Source organism: Lissotriton helveticus, chromosome 3_1, assembly GCF_964261635.1.
Source record: "Lissotriton helveticus chromosome 3_1, aLisHel1.1, whole genome shotgun sequence".
NCBI lineage: Eukaryota > Metazoa > Chordata > Amphibia > Caudata > Salamandridae > Lissotriton > Lissotriton helveticus.
Window position 1 is genome coordinate 209,739,416 of NC_136061.1, and position 24,035 is coordinate 209,763,450.

A 24,035-nucleotide genomic window follows, 5' to 3' on the forward strand; every position below is an offset into this window, starting at 1 on the left:
GTTATCATATCCAGTTAGGTTTCTTCAATAAAACCCTTAGCTCAGTCCTTGGTAGCTGTGGCACAAACCAGTCACGCTTAATCAAATGAACAAGTGTATAGTGTAGGAAGCTGGCTCGATACAGAGTAAATCAAAAAAAGGTATACTGTACAAAGGGTCCAGGTATTCCCTTACAGGGTGAAAGGGTCTTGCTCTAGCATTTCCAATGTGGTCTCTTAGGGGTAGTGTGGTGGAGTTAGACATGTGCAATTCAAACACAGTCAATAAATGGTACACACGACTCAATAAGGAGATCCAAACCAATTTATAAAAATAACCCATATCTTTATATAACATTTAGTGTCAAGGTAATCAAAATCCCATAACTACGTTTTGAGATAGAAAAGTTTATAGTTTTCAGAAAGCAACACTTCTGAAGCGGTAATGTTATCCTATGTATGAAAAGCATATACGGCATACAGGTACTTTACAACAGCTTACGGGACCAATCTTCAGGACTTGAGGAGAGTATAGGACAAGGTCCTAGGCAGCACCAACAAGTCCCCTCAGACAGTTCAAGGTCAGTCGGGTGCAGAGGTGCAATACAGTGCTGGGTGCCCCGTGTAAGTCAATGGGGACCGTTCTGGTCACAAAGTCACTGCAGTCAGGGACTGGAAGGCCAGTCAGGCTGAACAACCAACTGGGGTCAGGTCTCACGATACTCTGGGATGTGGGGACACCTTTGGTCCTCTTCTCCATGGACTGGGGCGGCAGAGTGCAGAGGTGTTTTGAGGCGTTGGGTTTGTGTCACTGGAGACACTCGCAGAAGAGGGGGCCTGCACAAAAAGGCTGCAGGTGGCATCTGGATGTCCACAGTAGGCAAAACCAAGGTGGTCTTCGTCTGGAGGGTATGGGGACCACGCTAAGGCTGTTGGCTCACTTCGACTTGGGCTAGGCAGCCCTGGTGCTGTGATGCTTTACAGTGTCGGTGGTCCGGAGTCCTCACTAGTCTCTTGGGGTGCCTGCAGGGTGCAAGGAAGCAGCTCCTCTATTTCACAGGAGTTCCTGGGTCTTTGGAGAAAGGCGGTCAGTCCCCTCATGCTTTTGGAGGTACAGCATCCTCAGAACGAGTCAGTTTTGGCGCAATGGACGAAAATAGAAGGCAGACAAGTAGGGTTGACATCAAGTAAGCAGCTGCTCCTTTTTTCTATCTTTTGCGGCTCTTCAGTGTCGATCTTCTTTTTTCAGTTCGGCAGGATCGGATTTCCTGGTGCCAGGGGCTCTCCTAAATACTGGATTAAGGGGCGTCAGGGGAGTGTAGGATAGTAGCCAATGGGGCATCTCTAAGGTGCGCTCTGGGTGCATGCATTAATAAATCCATCACTAGAACCACTGTGGGATTATTAGTAAAAGATGTTTGTTACCAAACATCTTTACTTTCAGTGAAGCCATCATCTAGCCCGGGAACTTGTTTTTGACCAGTACCAATCACATGTACCTAAAAAGGCTTCCCTTGTCACTTGTATTGGAGTAATTGGACTAGCCAGCACAGGGGCATATCTGCTCATGCAGATAGGTCCTCACATGGAGCATTGTGCACCTTGCTTTAGGGTTGTAAGGCCTGCTGTATGGGTGAATTACCTATACTGCATGCAGTGCCTATAGGCATGGAACAAAGGGCTGTGTGCTGTATAGTGGATTCCATTTTGTCTGCACCAATACACGCATCCTGCAGTGGCAGTTTGCATGATTTTTGTAAGAGGTCCCGTAGGGTGGCACAATACAGGATTTAGCTTCCTTGCCCCTAATTACCAGGGGTATCATTTCCTAGGGACTTACAGGGAGTGTGGGTGGGGAAACCAACTGTACAGTTTAGGGAAAGAGATCTGGCACTGGGGACGGAAGCAGCAGGAACCAAGTGCACTTTCTGTCAATACTGTATCAAATACCAGACAAAAAGTGAGGGCGACCATGTCAAAAAAGGGCACTTTCCTACACATGGGACCTGAACCCTGAAGACCTTAGGAGGTGACATTTGACGTAATGTACTGTGGAAGTGCTGTCGAAGAGTTTGAGGAATTCGGCAAGCATCAAAGACGAGCGCCAGATCTACACTGGTAAGGCACGTAAAAATAAGAAGCAAAGCAAGCACTCCAAGTGTCATATGTAGGTTGGTGTTGTCACTTCCTAGTTAGAGTCCATCAGCAGGTGCTGAGCAGCCATTGCTTGAGGTGAAGTTTATCCATCCTGTCTGCCACCAAGTGAAATTCATATTGTATCACCGGGAGTATGCATCAAAAATAAGTAAATTGACAAATGAGGTGAGACATTTGCAGTGATCCAGTTTTGATACAAAGTCCCCAATTACAAGAGCAACAGTTTTTGTGTGGCGATACAAGAGGGCCAAAATACCTGATTCTGTCCGGTATCCCGACATCAGAAAGTGGTCACAATTTTTTTTACCCAGAATGGCGAATAACTGTATGGACCCAGAAATACTGGGCCCTTTTAGTGGCAGTTTTCACCCATTTACGGGTAGAAAAAAGCAGATGTGCTCTGTCTGTTCTGACCAGATGGAAAACATCAGTGTAAGGGCCTCAGAGTATCTCCTGACAGGAATAATAACAGAACTGGAGTTTATGGACCAAATAATTCTGTGCCCGGAGACACTGGAGGTGGAGATAGTACAATTCCACTTAAACCACGAAAATATATGAGAAAAATAACGAATAGGCTGTACTTACAGTGACATGTTTCATCTCAGAGAAGAGTATCCGGTTGGGAATTTCTACCATGTTATCATGTAGGAACTTCCGACGTTCATGTAAAGGTCTTGGGGGAAAAAAGGACTTATTACCCATCAGGCAATAGAAATGATCTACTTGCAATACATATGCAGTTTAAATCACTTTCATTGTTTTAATGTTCAACAAAATACATGCGAAGAAAAAAGCATAACATTTCCTCAATTGAAAATGTTGCCAAAAGGAAAGGCAACAGCATGGCTTACATTCAGGGCAGGAGAGCCCAAACTGCATAACAATATGCTTTCCACTGCTAACAGGACTTTTCCTAGGCTACCTAACCAGGCAGCTGGCACTGGGCCATTGTAGATGGTTATGCGGATGGCTCAGGGTCAGGAGAGAGCAGATACAGATCAGCTCCAGAGCTTGCGGGTTCTTGGACATGTTATTCTGTGATTCACCACTTCACTTTTAGGATGGAGGCTGTTAGAGTAATGTGGAAAAGTCACTCAGGAAAGACAGGAGGGTCTGGGGAGTAAGGCAGGTTGGGCTCTGAAACTAGGTGGAATAGCCACATCCAGGGAAATCTTACACATGTCCATGGGCACTCAAAGGAGCGTGACAAGCATAAGAGAAGGATTGGGTTACTTACTCTATAAACATCACTTTGTGGCATGAAGGGGCAGATGTATGAAGCTCAAATGGGTTCGCAAACGCGAATTTCGGCGTTTGCGAACTCATTTTCGCTAAATGGTATGTATGTAGTAAAATTGAGTGCAAAATAAGGAATCACAAATTTGCGATTCCTTATTTTGCGATTGCATTTAAGGAATCGCAAATTTTTCGATTCCTTAAATGCAATGTATGAAGCACCCAAGTAGTGCGATTTCCCATTAAGAAATCGCAAATTACCACCAACTTGAAGTTGGTGGTAATTTGCGATTTCTTTCACAAAAGCACTTTTTTGCATTATGAAGGTGCCATGTGGCGCACATACATGGCCTTAGGGCATGTATGTGCGCCATATGCGCACACATGTGAATTTCAGGGGTGCACCAGGGTGTCCTTATGACACCCTTGCACCCTTGAACTTATTCTCAATTTGCGATTCTCAAATTGTGAATCGCAAATTGAGAATAACTTCACATTCATTCCTATGAGCCTCCTGGCCCATAGAAATGAATGGGAAATTATTCCTAAATTGCGATTCGCAATTTGCTAATCGTGATTAAGGAATTTTAAGAAATCGCAAAAAAATGTGATTTTCTACATACATACCAATTTGCAAATCTCAAATAGCGATTTCTAAAAAATCGCTATTTGAGATTCGCAAATCTCGATGTTGATACATCTGCCCCGTGGTGCTGTAAATTCACATGCTCTGAATGCTCCTGCGATCTAGTGTTGGGTTCGGAAGTGTGCAACTTGTTTTTATTCGAAGAAGTCTTTCAAGTCTCTGTGAGAAACAAGTGTAAGAAGAGTGTCAGTATAAAGATGTCCATGCTAAGAGAATTGTGTAAAAGGTAACTGCAACCACCACAAGCGTCCGGGGAGGAGGGAGGGTGCATGTGAATCTACAGCACCACATGCCACAATAAGATGCTTACAGGGTAAGTAACAATCCTTTCGATGTCATGTGTGGCTGTACATACACATGCTCTGCATAGACCGTAAAGCAGTACCTCCAAAGAAGCGGTGGCTGCCGAGGTGGAGTTGCAGTAGTTTGAAAAAGTATACGTAGCACTGCCTGACCTATATTGGCTTGTTGACATGCTAACATGTCTACACAGTAGTGTTTAGTAAATGTGTGTAGTGTAGACCATGTAGCTGCTTCACAAATTTCAGCTATGGGGATATTTCCCAAAAAAGCCATTGCTACTCTCTTTTACTAGTAGAGTGTACTCTGGGAGGTACAAGTAAAGGCCTGTTGGCTTTAATGGAGCAAGTTTTAATACATTTTACTATATATATCTAGCTATGCCGAATTTGGATACAACCTTTATGTGATTGTGAAAAAGCTACAAACAGTTGCTTTGTTATTTTGAAAGTTTTAGTTCTAGCTATGAAGTAGAGGAGTGCTCTTTTTACATCTAAGGTGTAAAGAGCTCTTTCTGCTACTGAATCAGGGTTAGGGAATAAACAGTCAGTTAAATGGACCGATTGAGATGAAATTGAGAAACTACATTTAGTATGAATTTTGGATTAATCTGTAGTACTCATTTTTCTTTATGTATTTGAAAGAATGGTTCTTCTAAGGTTAATGCCTGGAGCTCACTAATACGCCTGAGTGAGGTTATGGCAACTAGAAATGCCACTTTCCATAACAGAAACTGAAGCAGGCATGAATGTAATGGCTCAAAAGGAGGAGCCATGAACCTAGTAACCACATTGTTTAGGTTCCAGGAGGGTGCTGGAGGCACACTTGGTAAAATTACTAATTTTAGTACTTCCATGAATGTTTTAATTACAGGAATTCTGAAGTGCTGTCTATTTAGGAGATATGCAGCCACTGCAGCAAGATGTAATCTAATGGAAGTGTATGCCAAATTATACTTTTGTAAATGAAGTAAGTAGAAATTAATGTCCTGTATAGTAGCTTTGATAGGATTAATGTGTTTAGGTTAACAATAGCAAACAAAGCACTCACATTTTGCAACTTAACAGGCTTTAGTGTAGGTCTGCATGCCTGTTATAGGAATTTTTCATGCATTCTGATGGCAAATGTAAATGACAAAACTCTTAAGACCTCAGAAGCCAAATCGCTAGGTTGAGCATCTTGGGGTCAGGGTGCCCGATTTGTCCATGATTCTGAGTGAGAAAGTCCGGCCTGTTGGGGAACTTCTGGTGTGTGACTACTAAGAGATCAAGGAGCGTTGTGATCCAGGGCTGTAATGCCCAGGTGGCAACTGCAAGTATCATGCTGAGAGATGTTTGACTGAGTCTCCGAACTAGAAATAGATTGAGAGGGACAGATGGAAAGGTTTAGGCAACGATCCCTGACTAAGTCATTCATAGTGCGTGACCACTCGATAGTGGGATTTTGTATATTCTTTTGTGACGAACAGGTACATGTGAGGAGCCCCCAACTTTGAAAGAAATGTCAGAGGACTTGTGGGTTGAATTCCTATTCGTGAATCTGTTGTTGTATCTTGCTGAGCAGGTCCACAAGATCACTGTCCGTCCCCCGCAGAGATTACGGCAACAAATGAATGTGATGGAGAAGTGTGGCTCAGGGGTTAGAGGCAGCAGACCCGGAAGCTGAGATCGGTCCTGGACCAGGGTTCAATTCCCCGCCTCGGCGGGTCTTGGGCTAAAAATTCCACGGACTCGATAATTCTCGCCCCGGTGCCTCCTCGACTCACGGGTTCACACTCTGCGACTCTGGGCAATAGCTTGCTTAATCTCCACAACGGCCCCTCGCGGCGGGATGCCTGACTTTCACCTTGTGGATACCCTGCTATCTCACAGGGGAATACCAGGAAGGGTTCCCTAAGCAAGCGCCGGGAAACCCACTGCGGGTAGCTGTGCGCTATATAAGCTCAACTACATTTACATTTACATTTACATGGTGAAGAGCCCAGTTCAATAAGGTCTGAGGGAGGTGTATCAACTGGGAAGACTGTGTTGCGCCCCCCACCCCCGTTTTGGTAGATAGTATATGACTGTCATATTGTCCGTCCAGGCTAGGACAACCTTGTGAGATAGATTGTGTAGGAAGCTGGCTCTGTATATACTATTCCAAAGTAAGGTATAGTGTGCACAGAGTCCAGTGGATCCCCAAAGGCTTACAGAGGTAAAAGTAGATAATCCCTTACTCTTTATTTGTGTTAGTGTGGACGAACAATAAGGCTTGATCAGAGGGGTAATGTTAAGCATTTGTTGTACTCAGACCAATTCAAACTATTGGTTGAATTTTATTTGTAGAACCAAGCAGGACTTAGTACAGGTAAATAGAATTGTACTTTTCCAGGCAGATTGATCAACAAGCAAGCTGGATGAGAATGGTTTTTGTTACAGGTTTGTGCAAAGATTCAATCACAGTTGAAATAACTTTTGGACAACCTTTGATTACTTTTCAGATTACTTTTTCTACTCAGTGTGATTTGCCTGGATATAATCCTGGGGCATTTCCTAGATAAAAGGTAAGTAAAACAGTTTCTGTCAAAACACAGTCTCTTAGGTTTCCATACAAACCACCCTCAACACTTAAACATATTTCCAGTGGAAAACAGTCAATGCAATTCAATAGAGAAAAATTAGGTTATTGGTTTGCAGGTAAGTAAACTGTCTTTGGGCTTGAGTTTCTGGGTTAGAACAAGGGTTCCCCCAGGGTCAGGAATGCACTCAAAAAGCACCCTCAGCAGCACTAGGACGGCCGGGCGCAGAGTGCTGTGGCCCAATGTTAGCCTATGGGGCTACGGGGCCGTTGGTTGGTGGCTGCTCACGAACAGGCCACACAGTTGAGGGAGAGAAAAGCTCCTAGGGTTAAGCTCAGGGCAAAGCGGAGTCCAAACAAGCACACAAGGTGTACCCACAGCAGCACAGGGACGGCCTGGTGCAGAGTGCTAATTTGGCTCCCATGCCACAGATGGCTCTTCCTGACCTGGGGGAGGTATGAACACCTCCACCCAGGAAAGACTGTTTCTGCGCTCAGGGAGCAAAAGCTCCCATCCCAGGGGTTCAGAAACTTGTTTTGGGGTGGCAAGCTGGAATTTAGGGAACCCATCAGAGGCTGGTTGTTTTTCAGGGGGGCATCTCTAAGATGCCCTCTGAGTGTGTATAATATTGCTAATAAGTTTGCCACCAAACTTCCCAGAATTCAGTAAAGCCATCATGGTGCTGTGGAGTTTGTAGTGACAAACTCCCAGACCGTATACTCTATACGTCTTTACTGCACTTCCAAGGTCTAAGAATGGACTGAGACACTGTAGGGGTACAGTGCTCATGCAACTGTACCCTCACTAGTGGTAGTATCTGCATCCAGCTAGAGGGGTGTCATACCTATCCAATTGGCAGTGTGATAGAGATAGAGATAGAGATAGAGAGATAGAGAGATAGAGAGATAGAGAGATAGATATAGATAGATATAGATAGATATATATATGGAATATGCTACTTACCAGTATGCATCTGTTCTTGGCATAGAGGGCTGCAGAGTGGTACATTTATGAATAGATCGCCATCTGGTGTTGGAGAAGTCTTTTGTAGTCACGAGGCTGGTGACTCCTCCCTTGGGTGATAGTGCGTATGGGCATCGGCTCCATCCTTCGATTGTTTTGCCATAGTAGGGTTAGATGGAGTAGTATGATAGAATACAGAAAGAGATGCCCATGTAAGTGTATCTAAATAAGATAATGTTGGAACAGACACAGGTTTCCGGGGAGGCAGGGAGGGCATGTACCAGTCTGCAGCCCTCTATGCCAATAACAGATGCATACTGGTAAGTAGCATATTCCGTTCGAGGCATATGGGCTGCAGATGGTACATTTATGAATAGATTACACAGCAGTTTTCTCCCTAGCGGTGGTCACCCGTGTCTGTTGCAACAGTTTGAAATAAAGCTTTTAATACAGCCTGGCCCACCCTTGCTTGTTGTGTTGCCTGCACGTCAACACAGTAGTGTTTTGTGAAGGTATGCAGTGTAGACCAAGTTGCTGCTTTGCATATGTCATCTAGGGGAATGTTCCCTAAGAATGCCATTGATGCCCCTAGTTTGTGTGTGGAATGAGCTCTAGGGGGAACAGTTAGTGTTCTTTTTGCTTTTATGTAACATATTTGTATGCATTTTACGATCCACCTGGCAATTCCTGCTTTAGAGATAGGGTTGCCTTTGTGTGTTGGGGAAAACGCTACAAATAGTTGTTTGGTTTTCCTGAAAGTTTGTGTTCTTTCTATGTAATATAATATTGCCCTTTTGACATCTAGTGTATGTAGGGCCCTCTCTGCTACGGTTTGTTGCTTTGGAAAGAAAACTGGTAGTTCCACTGGTTGATTCATGTGGAATGCTGAAATTACTTTGGGCAAGAACTTTGGGTTTGTTCTAAGAACCACTTTATTCTCGTGTATTTGTAGAAATGGTTCTTGTATTGTTAATGGCTGTAACTCACTCACTCTTCTGAGGGAGGTAATGGCTATAAGGAAAGCCACATCCATGTAAGAAATTGTATTTCACACCTATGCATAGGTTCAAAAGGTGGTCTAATTAGTCTGGTGAGTACTATGTTGAGGTTCCAGACAGGGGAAGGTGGTAGTCTTGGTGGAATAGCTCTTTTGAGGCCTTCCATGAAAGCCTTAATTGCGGGTACCCTAAACAGGGATAGATGTTGCCTGTTTTGCAAGTATGCTGCTATAGCTGCAAGATGTACTCTAATGGAGGTGTAAGCAAGGTTACATTGCTGTAAGTGTAGTAAGTAGCAAATAATATTTTGTGTAGATGCGTCCAGAGGGTTGATGTTGTTACTGTTACAGTATACAGCAAACCTTTTCCACTTTGCTGCATAGCAGGCTCTGGTGGTGGGACATCTTGCTTGCTTGATAATTTCCATACAGTTTGGAGGGAAATTTTAAATATCCAAATTCTAAGATCTCAGGAGCCAGATCGCTAGGTTCAGTTGTTTGGGATCTGGGTGCATTATTTCTCCATGGTTCTGTGTAAGGTGCATGGGTGAGATTCTTAATTTTTGGTGTGGCGCCTGTGAGTAGGAGCGTGGTGAACCACGGCTGCCCTGCCCATGTGGGTGCTACTTGTATCATGGTCATTGAATGCTGTTGCAGTTTTCGAACCACTAATGGAATTAGTGGGAGAGGGGGAAAAGCTTATGCAAATTTGTTGGACCAATTTATCCATAATGCATTGCCCTGCGACAGGTGGTGTGGGTACCTGGATGCGAAGCTTTGGCATTTTGCGTTCTGATGAGTGGCAAAGAGATCTATCTCCGGTTGTCCCCATCTTTGGAAGAATGGCTGCAGTATTTGGTTGTGCAGTTCCCATTCGTGTATCTGTTCTGACTCTCTGCTTAAGATGTCTGCTATCTGATTTTGAACTCCTGGTAGGTGTTCGGCTAACAGATAGATGTTTTGAGGAATGGCCCATCTCCAAATTTCCTGTGCTAGTCTGGATAGCTGGAGAGAGTGTGTCCTCCCATGTTTTTTAATATAATACATTGCTGTCATGTTGTCTGTTCTGACCAGGACTGCTTTGTTGAGAATATGCATTTGAAAAGCTTTTAATTCTAGGAACACTGCCAGTAGTTCTAGATGATTTATGTGCAGTCTTTGTTGCTGTACACTCCATCTCCCTTGTACTGTGTATCTGTCCATATGAGCTTCCCATCCGGTGAGCGATGCATCCGCTGTTAGCACCACCTGTGGAATTGGTTCTAGGAACGACCGCCCTTTGGAAATGTTTGTTGTATTCCACCACTTCAGAGAGCGATGCGTGCGGTCGACTACCAACACCAGATCTGTAATCTGACCTTGAGCCTGATTCCACTGTGTTGCTAGACATTCCTGAAGCGGACGCATTTGTAGTCTGGCATATGGGATTAACAGTATGCAAGAGGACATCATCCCTAACAACTGCATGAACACTCGAGCTGTTAAGGAGTGTTGAGGTTGAAATCTTTGAATTAATGTGAGCATTGTCTGAATCCTGACTGGATTGGGGTATACTATGGCTTTTTCTGTATTTATAGTAGCCCCTAGATATTGTTGAACCATGTCTGGTTGCAGGTGGGACTTTGTGTAGTTCACCGTAAACACTAGCTGGTGCAGCAGTTGAATTGTCTTTTGTGTGTTTTGAAGACATTCCTTTTGTGACTTGGCTTTTATTAGCAAGTCGTCCAATGTATTTGCTGTCTTCTTAGGTGTGCTGCAACCACTGCTAGGCATTTTGTGAACACCCTTGGTGCTGTTGTGACTCCAAATGGAAGGACTTTGAACTGATAATGTTGTCCTTGTACTACAAACCGGAGGTATTTTCTGTGGGCTTTGTGAATTGGGATATGAAAGTAGGCGTCTTTTAGATCCAGTGTAGAAAGAAAGTCCCCTTTCTTTAGTAAAGGAAGTACCTGTTGGAGCGTGACCATGTGGAAATGTTCCGACTTTATGTATGCATTGAGAGGTCTGAGGTCCAGTATTGGCCTTAGAGATCCGTCTTTTTTGGGAATTAGGAAGTATAGAGAGTATACTCCTGTTCCCTGTTGACGTTGTGGAACCTTTTCTATAGCATGCTTTTGTAGCGGTGATAGTACCTCCTGTTTTAATAATGTCAGATGATCGTGACTCATTGGACGCTGTCTGGGGGGATGTTTGGTGGGGTATTTGTGAGTTCTAGGCAATAACCATGTTGGATAATTTGTCTCACCCACCTGTCTGATGTGATGTTTTCCCAGACAGGTAGGAACTGTGATAGGCGTCCCCCGACCGGTGTTGCATGGTCTGGGGGGAGCTGTATGAAGTCACTGTTTTGGGGTAGGAGAGTTGCGGTTGTTGTTGTTTCCGAGACCTCTACCCTTGTTGTTGTTACCTCTGTAACTACCTCTCGAATTACCTCTAGGTGATGTTGGTGTAAAAGAGGTTGCTTGCTGGCTTGTGCCTGTATTCTTTGATCCGCCTCTATAGGTGGACCTACGAAAGGAACCCCTCTGAGATGGCTGTTTTAATGCTCCCATTGACTTAGCCGTTTCTGTGTCCTTTTTCATTTTTTCCAACGCCTCATCTGTACCTGAGCCGAAGAGTGTTTTCCCATCTAAAGGCTGGTTCAATAAAGAAGTTTGTACCTCCTGTTTGAACCCTGATACTCTGAGCCATGCATGTCTTCTTAACATGTTACTGGTGTTTATAGATCTTGCCGCAGTGCCTGCTGCGTCTAAGGCGCACTTAATGGAAGTGTTGGTTATTATCTTCCCTTCTTGTATCAGCTGATCTGCCCTTTTTTGATGTTCCTTAGGGAGATGTGTAATGAGTTTTTCTAACTCATCATAATGAGCTCTATCATAACGTGCAAGTAGTGCCTGAGTATTTGCTATGCGCCAGCTGTTTGCTGCTTGGGATGCTACTCTTTTGCCAGAGGCATCTATTAACTTGGACTCCTTGTCAGGAGGTGGAGCTTCTCCTGCTGTTAGTGAGTTTTCCCTCTTACGGGCGTTTGAGACTACTAGCGAGTCCAGAGGTATTTGCCACTTAATAAATACTGGGTCTTTTGGGGCTGCCTTATACTTTTTGTCAATTCTTGGGTTTAACACCCTAGCCCTCACAGGATCTTTAAATATGTCTGATGTGTGAGTGAGGAGACCTTTAAGCATTGGTAGGGTCCCTGATGATTTTTGTGCAGCAGGTAGTGTTTCTAAAAGGAAATCTTCTATCTGAGGTTCCGTATGTAAATCTACCTTGTGGTATTTTGCTGCCCTATTAATTAATTGAGCAAAACCCGAACTATCATCAGGGGGAGAGGGTTTTGAGGGATACAGGTCAGGATTATTATCATTATCTGACACTGTGTCACAATCTTCCCATGGGTCTGTGTCTTCTGGGATAGTATTGATATGCTCCCTAGGAAGGTCCCCATCCCCTGTGTCACTTTCTACATCTGTTTGAGGTGTAGATGGGCGTGGTGTAGAAGGTTGAGGGATAGCTGGTAGAGTATGAGGAAGAGGAGAAGAGGGTGTGTCCATAGGCTGTGGAGAAAGGGGAGGAGTTGTATTTGTCCCCATTGTTCTCTTCTTAGGAGGAGGAGCTTTCTCCTCCAATGGTTGAGTCTTCCTCTTTTTAGGTAGTTTTGTCACCACCTTGCCAGTTTGTGGATCAATGAACAAAGTCTTTTGTTTTGGATCGGTTTGTTGCTCCTGTGTCGGTACCGAAGTCTTTGGGTCCGAAAGGTACTTTTGTGTCTCGGTGTTATGTGTTTTCGGCACCGAGAGTTTGCTCGAGTCCGATTTCTTCGGTGTCGAGGGAGTCTTCGACATCAAAGCATGTTTCAGTTTCGACATGGAATGTTTCGACTGCAAGCTCTCTTTAGTATGGAGCATCGGTGTCGATGTCGACTGTTTCTCCGATCCGACATGGTGGGAGGCCGAGTGTTTCGGTTTCGTTGCTGAGCCCGAAGGCGGGGCGTCGGAAACTTTTTTCGGTTGTCTGACCGGGCTCGAAGGCGGGGTCGACACCAATCTGGGTTGGTTTTTTGGCAAAGGGACGTCGTCACTCACATCAGACTCGTCTGCTTTTGACCCCGACCCGTCCTCATCTTCTTCTTCCTCTTCGGGGTGTTGGACCTCGAACAGTTCTGGGATTGCATCTGACTCCATCCTCGACACCTCGTGTCTTCGGGCTCGACTGTTTCTAATCGTCGACTTGGAGGTGAAAGCCGCACAGGCTTCACAGTCCCTGGATTCGTGGTCAGGTAATAAACAGAGGTTACACACCTCGTGTAGGTCCTTGTGTAGGAATTTAGCACCACACGTTGGACATTTTTTAAATGGAGTCCTTTCCATGGACTCCGGGCTGGAGTATGTCGAGATAGGCCTCCCGGTCTCGTCGACGTAGAGTTGAAAATCCTTGGTGTTGACGTTGAAGCCCGCCGAAATGGGAATGAACTTGCGCTCGATAAACAATACCGCCGAATTGGAAAGGGAATACACACCGAAATATAACTTTTTTCTCGAAGTCGATCCGGAGCGCTTCGATCCTCATCCGAACCCGATGGCGGAAAAAAACAATTTAAGGAACACACAAAGGCAACCCTATCTCTAAAGCAGGGATTGCCAGGTGGATCGTAAAATGCATACAAATATGTTACATAAAAGCAAAAAGAACACTAACTGTTCCCCCTAGAGCTCATTCCACACGCAAACTAGGGGCATCTATGGCATTCTTAGGGAACATACCCCTAGATGACATTTCCACACAGCAACTTGGTCTACACCGCATACCTTCACAAAACACTACTGTGTTCACGTGCAGGCAACACAACAAGCAAGGGTGGGCCAGGCTGTATTAAAAGCTTTATTTTAAACTGTTGCAACAGACACGGGTGACCACCGCTAGGGAGAAAACTGCTGTGTAATCTATTCATAAATGTACCATCTGCAGCCCATATGCCTCGAACGGAGGCATATACTTACCAGTATGCATCTGTTCTTGGCATAGAGGGCTGCAGACTGGAACATGCCCTCCCTGCCTCCCCGGAAACCTGTGTCTGTTCCAACATTATCTTATTTAGATACACTTACATGGGCATCTCTTTCTGTATTCTATCATACTACTCCATCTAACCCTACTAAGGCAAAACAATCCAAGGATGGAGCCGATGCCCATGCGCACTATCACCCAAGGGAGGAGTCACCAGCCTCGTGACTACAAAAGACTTCTCCAAGAGAAAAACAAGTGCAATCATCCGAGGCCAACACCAGATGGCGATCTATTCATAAAAGCATCATCTGCAGCCCATATGCCTCGAACATATATATATATATATGGAGAAGGAATGCTTTCAGGGCAAGTAATCCTGCCTGAAGTTCCAAGTAATTTCATTGTGTGTGTGTTTTAGATGTACACCCCAACCCATCTCTGTAGCATCTGTAGTTAGAGTGATTGGACCTAAAGGGTCAAGAAAAGTCCGCCCCTTAAACAAATTGTTTGTGTTCCACCATTGCAGAGAATGGAGAGTCTGGCAGTCTATCAAGACTAGCTCCTCGAGGTGACCCTGTGACTGAGACCACCGACGAAAAAGACACTGCTGTAGTGGGCGCATGTTTATTCTTGCGTTGGGATCTATGACACTGCAAGATGCCATCATACCTAGTAGACACAGAACACTCTGAACTATGAGTGTGCTGTTCATCTGAAATTGAGGTAAAAGTGCTGTAAGTTTTGTATCAGAGTGGGATTGGGGTAAACAAGTCCTAACTGTGTGTTGAGAATTGCTCCTAAGTATAGTTGAAGAGGTGGAAGGTGAGACTTGGGGGCATTGATGAAGAACCCGAATTTGTGTAGCAGATCTATTGTCATTTGTATGTGTTGCAGGAGAGCGTTGGCTTTGATTAGTCAATAGTCCAAGTAAGGGAATATATGAATGTTTTGTCCACGTAGGTGTGATGCTACTACTGCTAGACACATTGTAAAGACCCTCATTGAAGTATTGACACCGAAGGGGAGAACCTTTAATTGGTAGTGTTTTCCTGATATCCCAAACCTGAGGTATTTGCAACGAGCAGGATAAATGGGTAAATGGAATAGGCATCCTTTGGGTCCAAAGTGGCTTAAAGCCAGCTATCTGTAGTAGTGGAATGATATCTAGTGGAGTGACCATGTGAAAATGTTCTGATAGGCTGTAGTAGTTGACAGTTCTAAGATCTAGAATTGGTCTCAGTGACCGGTCCTTTTTTTGGTATTAGAAAGTACAGGGAAGACACCCCTGTGCCGTGTTGATGATGGCGAACTGGTTATATAGCTCCTTCGAGAAATAGGGCTTGGGCCTCTTGTTTTAGAAAATTAAGTGATCTTGTGATAGTTTGTTACTGAGAGGTGGGGTGTTGGGTGGTGTGTTAATGAGTTCCAGACAGTAGCCATGCTGGAGAATGGCTAGTACCCATTGGTCTGTTTTGATAGTTTTCCCAGCCCAGATAAAACAACTGTAGTCTTCCCCTGACAGGTGCTATGTGTTCAGGGGAAGGATAGGGCAGTCGCTGTTTTGGAGGCCTAGGCTGCACCACATGTTGAAGCACCCCTACCTCTTCCTCTATTGTTATTGCCCCAGAAGCAGCCTGTATAAAAACCTTTTGTGTAGCGTCAGTTACAAAGGCTTGGTGCAGACCAAAGGATGCGCTCGATCCGAAGAGGTGGATGCCGAAGCAAAAAGCTTAGGTTTAACTACACTTTTCAGTGCCGGGCCTGAAGACGGGGCATTCGAACGTCTCTTTTCAGATCTAACCATGGATTGCAGGCAGTGGCGGTCCAGGAACCTGTAGCAGTAGAAGGGTTGAGTGTTTGGGACTCTTTTGGTGGAGCAGGGTTTGGGTCAACGGTGCTCATGTACTACCAGAGAGGCAGGGTGTATTAGAGTTCCTCCTCCACATCGGAACCGGAGAGCTCCTCAACGGAGAATGCTACATTTTCACCCCCACTTTCCGGCTCCTCCCCAGAGAGGTTGTGAGTATTGTCCTCATTGTGGCAAGACATTTCAAGTTGACGTACCCTTCGATCATGAAGTGTGTTTTTGGATCGGAAGGTTTTGCAGGCATCACAGTTGGCGACAGGCAGATGTTACACACCTGTTGTAGGTCAGTGTGTGGCTATTTGGAGACACACTGCAGGCAGAATCAAAAAGGTGTTTGTTTCACCTCGAACACATCTTCCGTACCGACAGTGCAAGCAGAAAGGTAGCCCGGATATTGATGGCACCCCAAAGGACGATCGATCAATGTCCGACCTGAAGATGATTATGGCATGGCAGCACTTTCGAAAAAGGCGATCAAGATGTACTATACTGTCAAAGACAGGATAGGACCGAAGACTCCTACCGAACGAGGTTAAACATGGAGGAGAGGCACGCCCATCTGAACCAGACAGTGGAGAGAAAACAATCTAACAAAGGAGTCGATGCTCATGAGCATTTTCATCGAGAGGAAGAGTCACTTGACCTTGTTACTCGAAAGACTTCTTCCAAGAAAAAGAAAGTTGCACAACTACGAACGCAACACTAGATGCAGAAGTATGCAGAGCATTTGTATCTACAGCCACATATGCCATTGAACGTAACATTTTATATGTCCCAAATCACCCTGTGCTCAAATCAAAAGACGAACTTTCAATAGCCAATTATACATTGAATATTCAGGAGGTAAATTAACATTCTCTTTCTCGAGAAAGGCCCCCCTTTAATTGTATTGTATTGTATTAGGTATTTATTGAGTGCATATATCACCCTTAGGTCTCATAGCACTTCGCTGAAGACGGAAATCTAAATAGGGGCAGGACCAGATGTTACAATAACCATGTTTTGAGTGCTTAACGGAATTGTTTGTGGCCGGTTTCCAGGCGTAGCTGTATCAGCAGTGAGTTCCATAGCTCAGGTGCAGTTCTGGAAAAGGACCTGCCACCATTTTTTACAGTGCGGACCTTGGGGACAGTTAAGAAATGTTTGCTGGATGAGCAGAGGGTTCTAACTGGCTGATGTTTGGTCAGTTTCTTTGTTAAATAAGCTGGCACATTATTGTTCAATGTTTTGTGTACCAAGCAGCATAATATAAAGGTAACCCTCTTTCTTATAGGTAGCTGATAGTGATCGGGGGAGGGAGAGATTCAAGATCAGTCTTGTGCGGTGTTCTGCAGCACCTGAAGCTTTGTCAGAAGCTTTTTATTTATGGATGCGAACAACACGTTACCATAGTCCAAGCGGTTGATGAGTCCCTACACAAGGGGCATCCGGGAGCAAAGGGGAATCAATTTAAAGATTTTTCTAAGAAAGCGCATTAAGCCATAGCTAATGCAAACTACGGAGTTGATGTGGTCAGCCATGGAAAGTTTATTGTCCATAACAACTCCCAAATTACGGACAGCTGTCTTGGGTGGGGGGCACAGCCCTAGGAAGGGTGGCCACCAGTCAGCGGTCCAAATGTGTTGCGCAGCTCCAAAGAGCATGATTTCTGACTTGCTCGCATGAAGCAGTAGGTGATTATTTGACATCCATTAATTAACTGATGACATGCATAGTTTAAATCTACGTTGTGTATCGGTGGGATCTGCATCGAGAGTGATTAACAATTGCGTGTCATCTGCGTAGGAGACTGTACCAAAGCCGTTAGCTCCTTTTATTTTAGCCAAAGGCGACACATAAAGGTTAAAAAGTGTGGGGCTTAAAATTGATGCCTGGGGAACTCTCTTGTCAAAAGGTTGGCTTTTGGAACAGAAGCCCCCTATTTGCACCTTAGAGGACTGTTCCGTCAGGTAGCTCTTGAGCCATTGTAGTGCTGGGCTCTCGACACCACACTCCCATAGTCGCTCCAGAAGAATGCCATGAGAGATGGTGTCGAAGGCAGCCGACAAGTCGAGTAGGATCAGGATGGCGGACTGTCGGGCATCTAGAGAAAACCTGATGTTATCGATGATCTCGACCAGAGCCGTTTCAGTGCTATGATAAGACCGGAAACCCGAATGAGATGAGTCTAACAGATTATTACTTTCTAAATATTTGGACAGTTGGTAGTTAACCGTAGATGCCATTACTTTGCTGAAAAAAGGTATGAGAGAGACTGGTCTATAACTGGCGAGTTGTTTGGAGTCAGCTGATGGCTTTTTCAAGATAGGTCTGAAAATAGCTTCCTTCTAGTGTGACGGTACAGTGGATTGTGATAGTGAAAGATTCAATATGTACGTTAAGTTGGGAATGAGTGCTGGGCCAATTTTAGATAAGATCTGGGAGGATGCGGTATCAGTCGGCAATCCGGATTTCATCCTTCTTTAGTATGACGGAAGTTTCTTCCACTGTTAATTTACTAAATTCTTTAGGAGAGTTGGTGCTCCGAGGGAGGTGAGGTATTTAATAGATTGGGGGAAAAGTTTGTGAACATCGTTTATCTTGTTTACAAAGAAAGCTGTGTGGGAATCCACCCACACCTGCGAGGCAGTATGTGACGGTACGCAGGAGGGGGGGAAGGTAAATTCCTTCACGACCTTGTATAGCTCCTTCTTGGAGTTGGAGGCTTGGTTGATTCTGTCTCCTAAGTAGGATTTTTTGGCCATGGCCATGTTATCCATGTAGCGACGGTGTAAGGTTTTGTACTGATACCTATCAGTTGTGTTTTTTGTAAGTCTCCATTTGCGTTCCGCCTTCCTGACTGCGAGTTTATCGCTTTTTAGGTCGGGGTGAACCAGGGGGTCAGTTTTTTCGGGCAATTAGTTTACTTAGGAGCAAATATATCTAAGGATGTGACAATAGCGGTCTCAAAACCTTTGGCTGTCTGGTTAACATTGGTCATCTCAGAGGGGAACAAAAGTTGTAGGGAATAATTCGAGGTTAATCTTGCTCCATGACCTGCTTAACTTCTGTTCTTTAGTTCTACCCGGTAGAGTTGATAATCGGCCCATATGGAAAATTACATGGTGGTCGCACCATACGATGGGGAGAATTTGGTTGACATTTACATAGGGCGAGTTGGTAAATAGTAGATCTAACATGTGACCAGCGATATGGGTGGGACCTATTATCAGTTGTTTTAAGCCCAATGTGTCAGGGCTGGTGATCAGGTCAAGGGTGTAGGGGTAGTTTGGTGCTCAGCGTGATAATTAAAATCTCCTAGAAGTATGAAATTGTCTGCCGCCAGGACTTATGGCGCAATGGTCTCTATTAAATTTCTCGAGAAGTAGGCTTTATTTCCAGGGGGTCTATATAGATGCGCACCTTTCCATGTTTCATTTCTTGAACTCTCTATTGTAAAGATACAGATTTCACCCCAATCAGCCCGGATGCCTCCATAGAATGTATTTTGGTATTTGTTTTAAAAGCAATGGCTATGCCTCCTTCTTTCTTTTCTTTCCTGTTCTGTCTAATCAGCTGGTAATGGTGGGGTAGGGCTATTGCTAAATCGGGTTGTGAGGACTCATGAAGCCACATTTTGGTGATAAAGCAGAGGTCAGATTTATCACAATCAGGTAGGAACCAGATATCAAGTGCATGTTTGGGGAGAGAACGTGCATTACAGTAGAGAACCACCAGGTACTCAGACTCTGGTTTTTCATGGTTGGGCTCTGAGTGTTTGATGTTATTATCAATTAGTTTGGCTTGCTCTCTGATGGGGAGACACTCTCGAGTACTGGGGACCCTGGCGATTAGGAAAGGGATGATGCTTGTTTCCAGGGAGCATGCTTTATTTAAAATGTGAAGGTCCTGACTAGTATATTGAATGATAGGCATCACTGGTAGTTAATGGGAAGTAGTAGAGCAATGACATACAAAATGGGCCGAGTGACGGGCGCCTGGCGACGGTCATGCGCGACGGGCTTGCCTTTGGCGAGCCTTCGGCACGCGTCTGCTCGGCGCACTCCCTTTTGACTACAAGGAAGTGGGCGGGACTGCCGCAGTGTGAGGAGCGCTGAGTTAGCACTGGAATCATGAGGGGAAAATGGTGGAGTCAATCCCCTCCGCACAAACGGCACCAGTCGCGGCGGACTAGGGGAGACCCAACAGTGCAGGTAAGCGGTGCAAGTTATTAAAAAGGTTAAAAACAAAGTGGCAGACAGTAACTATGTTTGACCTGTTGCCTGTTGCCCTGGTTAGTTTCCGTGTGTGAAACTGCGCATTCGCTTGGGGCACTCCCTTTTGACTACAAGGAAGTGGGCGGGACTGCTGCAGTGTGTGGAGCGCTGACTTAGCGCTGGAATCGTGAGGGAAAAATGGCAGTCAATCCCCTCCGCACAAACGGCACCAACCGCGGCTGACCAGGGGAGACCCAACAGTAAAGGTAAACTGCGCAAGTTATTAAAAAGGTTAAAAACAAAGTGGCAGACAGTAACTATGTTTGACCTGTTGCCTTGGTTAGTTTCTGTATGTCAAACTGCGCGTCCGCTCGGCGCACTCCCTTTTGATTACAAGGAAGTCGGCGGGACTGCAGCAGTGTGTGGAGCGCTGACCTAGCGTTGGAACCGTGAGGGAAAAATGGTGGTCAATCCCCTCCGCACAAACGCCACCAGCCGTTGCGGACCAGGGGAGACTCAACAGTGCAGGTAAGCGGCGCGAGTTATTAAAAAGGTTAAAAACAAAGTGGCAGACTGATTATGTCTGACCTGTGACCTGTTGCCTGTTGCCCTGGTTAGTTTCTGTTCATCTGTTCTCTTGAGCAAGAAAAAAACAAAACAACTCTAGGTTGTGGTTTAAGGTGACATACACAGAATGTAACTACAAACATGCTTTTCAGGCGTGATCTGGAGTGCCTTTTGATGTTCAACATTGTAGAGAAGTTGACATGGTTCAAGTAGGAAGCTGCCTATGTATATGGAATGCCACTAGGTGGTTATACTAGGCAGCGATTCCAGGGGTTACCCAAAAGTGCACAGGGCTCAATGTAAGCCTAAAGTGCTCTATTAGTGACATGTGGTAGAGCAGCCTTAGGCTTAACAGAGATGAGTGTAAGACATTTATTGCACAACTTTGACCAATAATGGAAACACAACTCAAAAAAACAGATCCACACCAATTGTAGAAAAATAAGCTTTTTTGTACTTTATTTTAAGACCAAGATCTTCGCAATAAGATAGGTACATTTTCTAATGAAAATACTTTTAACTTTCACAAGTCGACACTTAGAACAATTTCTAACCAGTTTAATGTTATCCTATGGAATAAAACAATAATGCGGTTATACAGGCAAGTATCACACTTACAGTTCCGGTCCTTAGGACCCCTGGGTAGAGAGCCCTTGCTCTCTGGGACCAGAAACAGTGGACATCCCAGGATGAGCCAGTGCTCGCAGGGGAAGCTTAAAATGCCCGACGTCTTTATAATGAGACCCCCAGGCTCTGCTGCTAGTAGCAGACGGTAGTCCACGGTTTACACCCCCACTTTGGGCGGGAAACCATAGGAGAATTGGAGATGTGCCCACCTTTGCCACCTCCACCCCTAAGTTGAGGAGGCGAGGTGAAGCACATCTTTCAATTCCCGCCATCTTAAAGATGAGGAGACCCCTCCAATCAGGCTAGGTCTTTGCCCCCTCCCACAAGAGGGTGCCATAATAGAAGGTGTAGTCAACCCAGATAAGGTGCTCATTGGCACTATCTGCTACTCTGCTAAAAGACCCCTGAATCTAGTATTTAGTTGGCTCCCCCAGACCTAGAAAATAGATTTGCGATGACCTAAGAAGAAAAAAAGACATCCCTGCGGAAAAGACTACTGCCCTGGCCCCAGCCCTACAGGCCTGTCTCCATCTTCTGCAAACCTACAAGCTGTTTTGCCAGTGAACTCTGAAAACCCTGGGAGGACTGCTGCCTTCGAAAAAGACTGCAATCTCCCGTGGACAGTAGACCTGTCCATAAGAAAACCACTCCAAGGTCTCCGGGTCCAGCTTGAACCGCGATCCCTGCCCACTCTGCCACCGATGCCCATGGCCCAAGTCTGAGTGGCCTACCTGTGCAGTGCAGTCTCCCCAGCGATCCTAACCTCGTGTCCAGCATTGGCTGACCTCTCCCTATCTCCACAGCGCACCAGCAGTGTGAATCCAGAGTCCCCCGCCCCGATCAGCTCTGGTAAAAAGACTCCAATGCCGAAATGCGCCCCCTGGACCTTGGTGAGCTGAACCGATGGTGCCCCTAGGATCACCTACATTTCTATTTACCTCTGCTGTCATTGGTTTCTGAAACCTCCGGTGCAAAGTCTGAAGCCTGTTTGCCAAAAGAAGAAATTCAATTCAAAAGCATTGGGTGCCCGATGCTGATTTTGCGCCCCGTCATCCCATTGCCGCTGGCGGTGTACGTTTGGTGCAGCATTGTGCCCCCCCCCCCACCCCCACAGTGGTGGTGCTATCACAAAAAGCTTGGCCCCTGCAACCAATCTACTTACCTGCAAGCGGTGTGGCGCCAGGCACCCACAGGCACCATTGAAACGCATTGGGCAGAATTTCGATTTTGACCTCTGCACCCGACCGCCCCTGTGCCGAGTTTTGATACTCACCTGACCGTTGCTGACCTTTGGTCCCGAAGACTAGAGATGAAAGTGTGTTACTTACCCATATAATCGTGATATTATTTTCCCCATAGGAGAACATTGAACTGTTATGAAAAGTTTCAAAGTGTAAATTTTTCAAAGTGAAAAGTATTTTTATTTAAAAACATCCTAACCTTGTGAAAAGATCTTGGTCTTAAAATAAAATAAAAACAAAGTATATTTTCTAAAATTGGTGTGGATCTCCTGCATGAATTCTTTGCCCTTTATAGTTCAATGTTCTGCTATAAATCTCTTACACTCCTCCGTGTTAGGCCTAAGGCTCCTCGCCTACACTATCACTAATTGAGCACAATCAATTTTACATTGAGCCCTGTACACTTTTTGGGAACCCCTGGACTTTGTGCACGGTATAACCACCTAGTGGCATACCATATACAGAGCCAGCTTCCTACATATGTAGTGAGCATTTGTAGCCTGGGTAAGGTGAACCAAAGGTATCCTCTTTAATGAAAGGAAAGGGAGGTATAGCGTAGTAGCCAATGTTTTCAGGTATTGATTAGTACCTTCACTTGGTTTTGTGTCTCTCTGCTAGCCTTTTCTTCTTCAAAGACCTGAAGCAAGCCAATAGTTTCAAGAAGCAAGGCTAATCAATGGCAAAATAGCCTGGAATGGTTGAAATATTGTAAGCACGTAAATTTAAGGCCCCGGTTTAGACCCACAAAGTTTGCAGATAGCAAAACCTGCAAACATAAGCCACATAAGGTCATCATTTGGAGTTATCAGACATAAGCTCTGCAGTTCCATTACTGCACTATAAAATTTTCAATGCCATCTCATAGACCCACTTATGTCCTTAGGCGTGGTGATCCTATGTCATTAGGGGAGGTGATCTTATTCACAATAAAGATTGCTCCCACTTCAGTCATAGAAGCAGCACATTCAGCGAGCTGCCAAGCATTCTAATATCCACCCCTCACACATACCTGTCCATCAAGCTGACACCATTGAAGTAAATGCAGTCAAAAACAAACAGACAGACGTTGGCCTCCTGGAATGCAGCTTTCTGTAATGAGTGAAAATGAAACAGAGTAAGTAAATGTAAAGCACATCTGTAAGATTACAGCAGATTTAAATCTCACCAAATTCTGCTAAATGCCCAGTCAAACAAAATGTGACAGAATCACTAATACTAATCATTAGCACACAATCGAAATGGCCTTTAATAGCAGCTTCAGTACACAGGGGGTTAATACTACTTAAAACAGCAATTCTAGGTCAGATTTAAGCACTAAATCTAGGATAGTTCAGGTTTGTCTAGCACAGTAATGAGGTCTTCAAGTAGGCATAGGTTGGGATAATTTAATGTGATCTTCAAAGTTAAGGAACGGCTCCACGAATGCAAGATTGTATGGAAGAGGTCTGTAGATAAGCAAGAAGAAGGGCATGAAGGTGAGAAATGGAGGGAACTGGAGGAGTGAAGATTTTTGATACACAACAATGGAATTGCGGATGGATTTGCTAGGGATGTAGTTTTGCAATGGTTAGCCTTTTTCCCGATTTTCTTATTGGTATGATTTTTTATAAGTATTTTGTAACCTGGGAGTATGGTTTTATTTATGACAAGTGTTGCAAAATTGATTACATAGATTTCAGCGATGGAT

General features: G+C 44.8%; 1 protein-coding gene across 2 annotated transcripts in view; it reads right to left on the reverse strand.

The window, feature by feature from the left end:
• The window catches only part of LIG3 (DNA ligase 3), a 222,520-nt gene that overhangs the window by 95,008 nt on the left and 103,477 nt on the right, over window positions 1-24,035 (reverse strand). For both annotated transcript variants that reach the window (XM_078679597.1, XM_078679596.1), the window contains exons 11-12: window positions 23,358-23,437; window positions 2,724-2,811 (exon numbers count right to left, since the gene is read on the reverse strand). In XM_078679597.1, coding sequence (XP_078535723.1) covers window positions 2,724-2,811; window positions 23,358-23,437 — 168 coding nt within the window. The remainder of the gene's footprint in view (window positions 1-2,723; window positions 2,812-23,357; window positions 23,438-24,035) is intronic.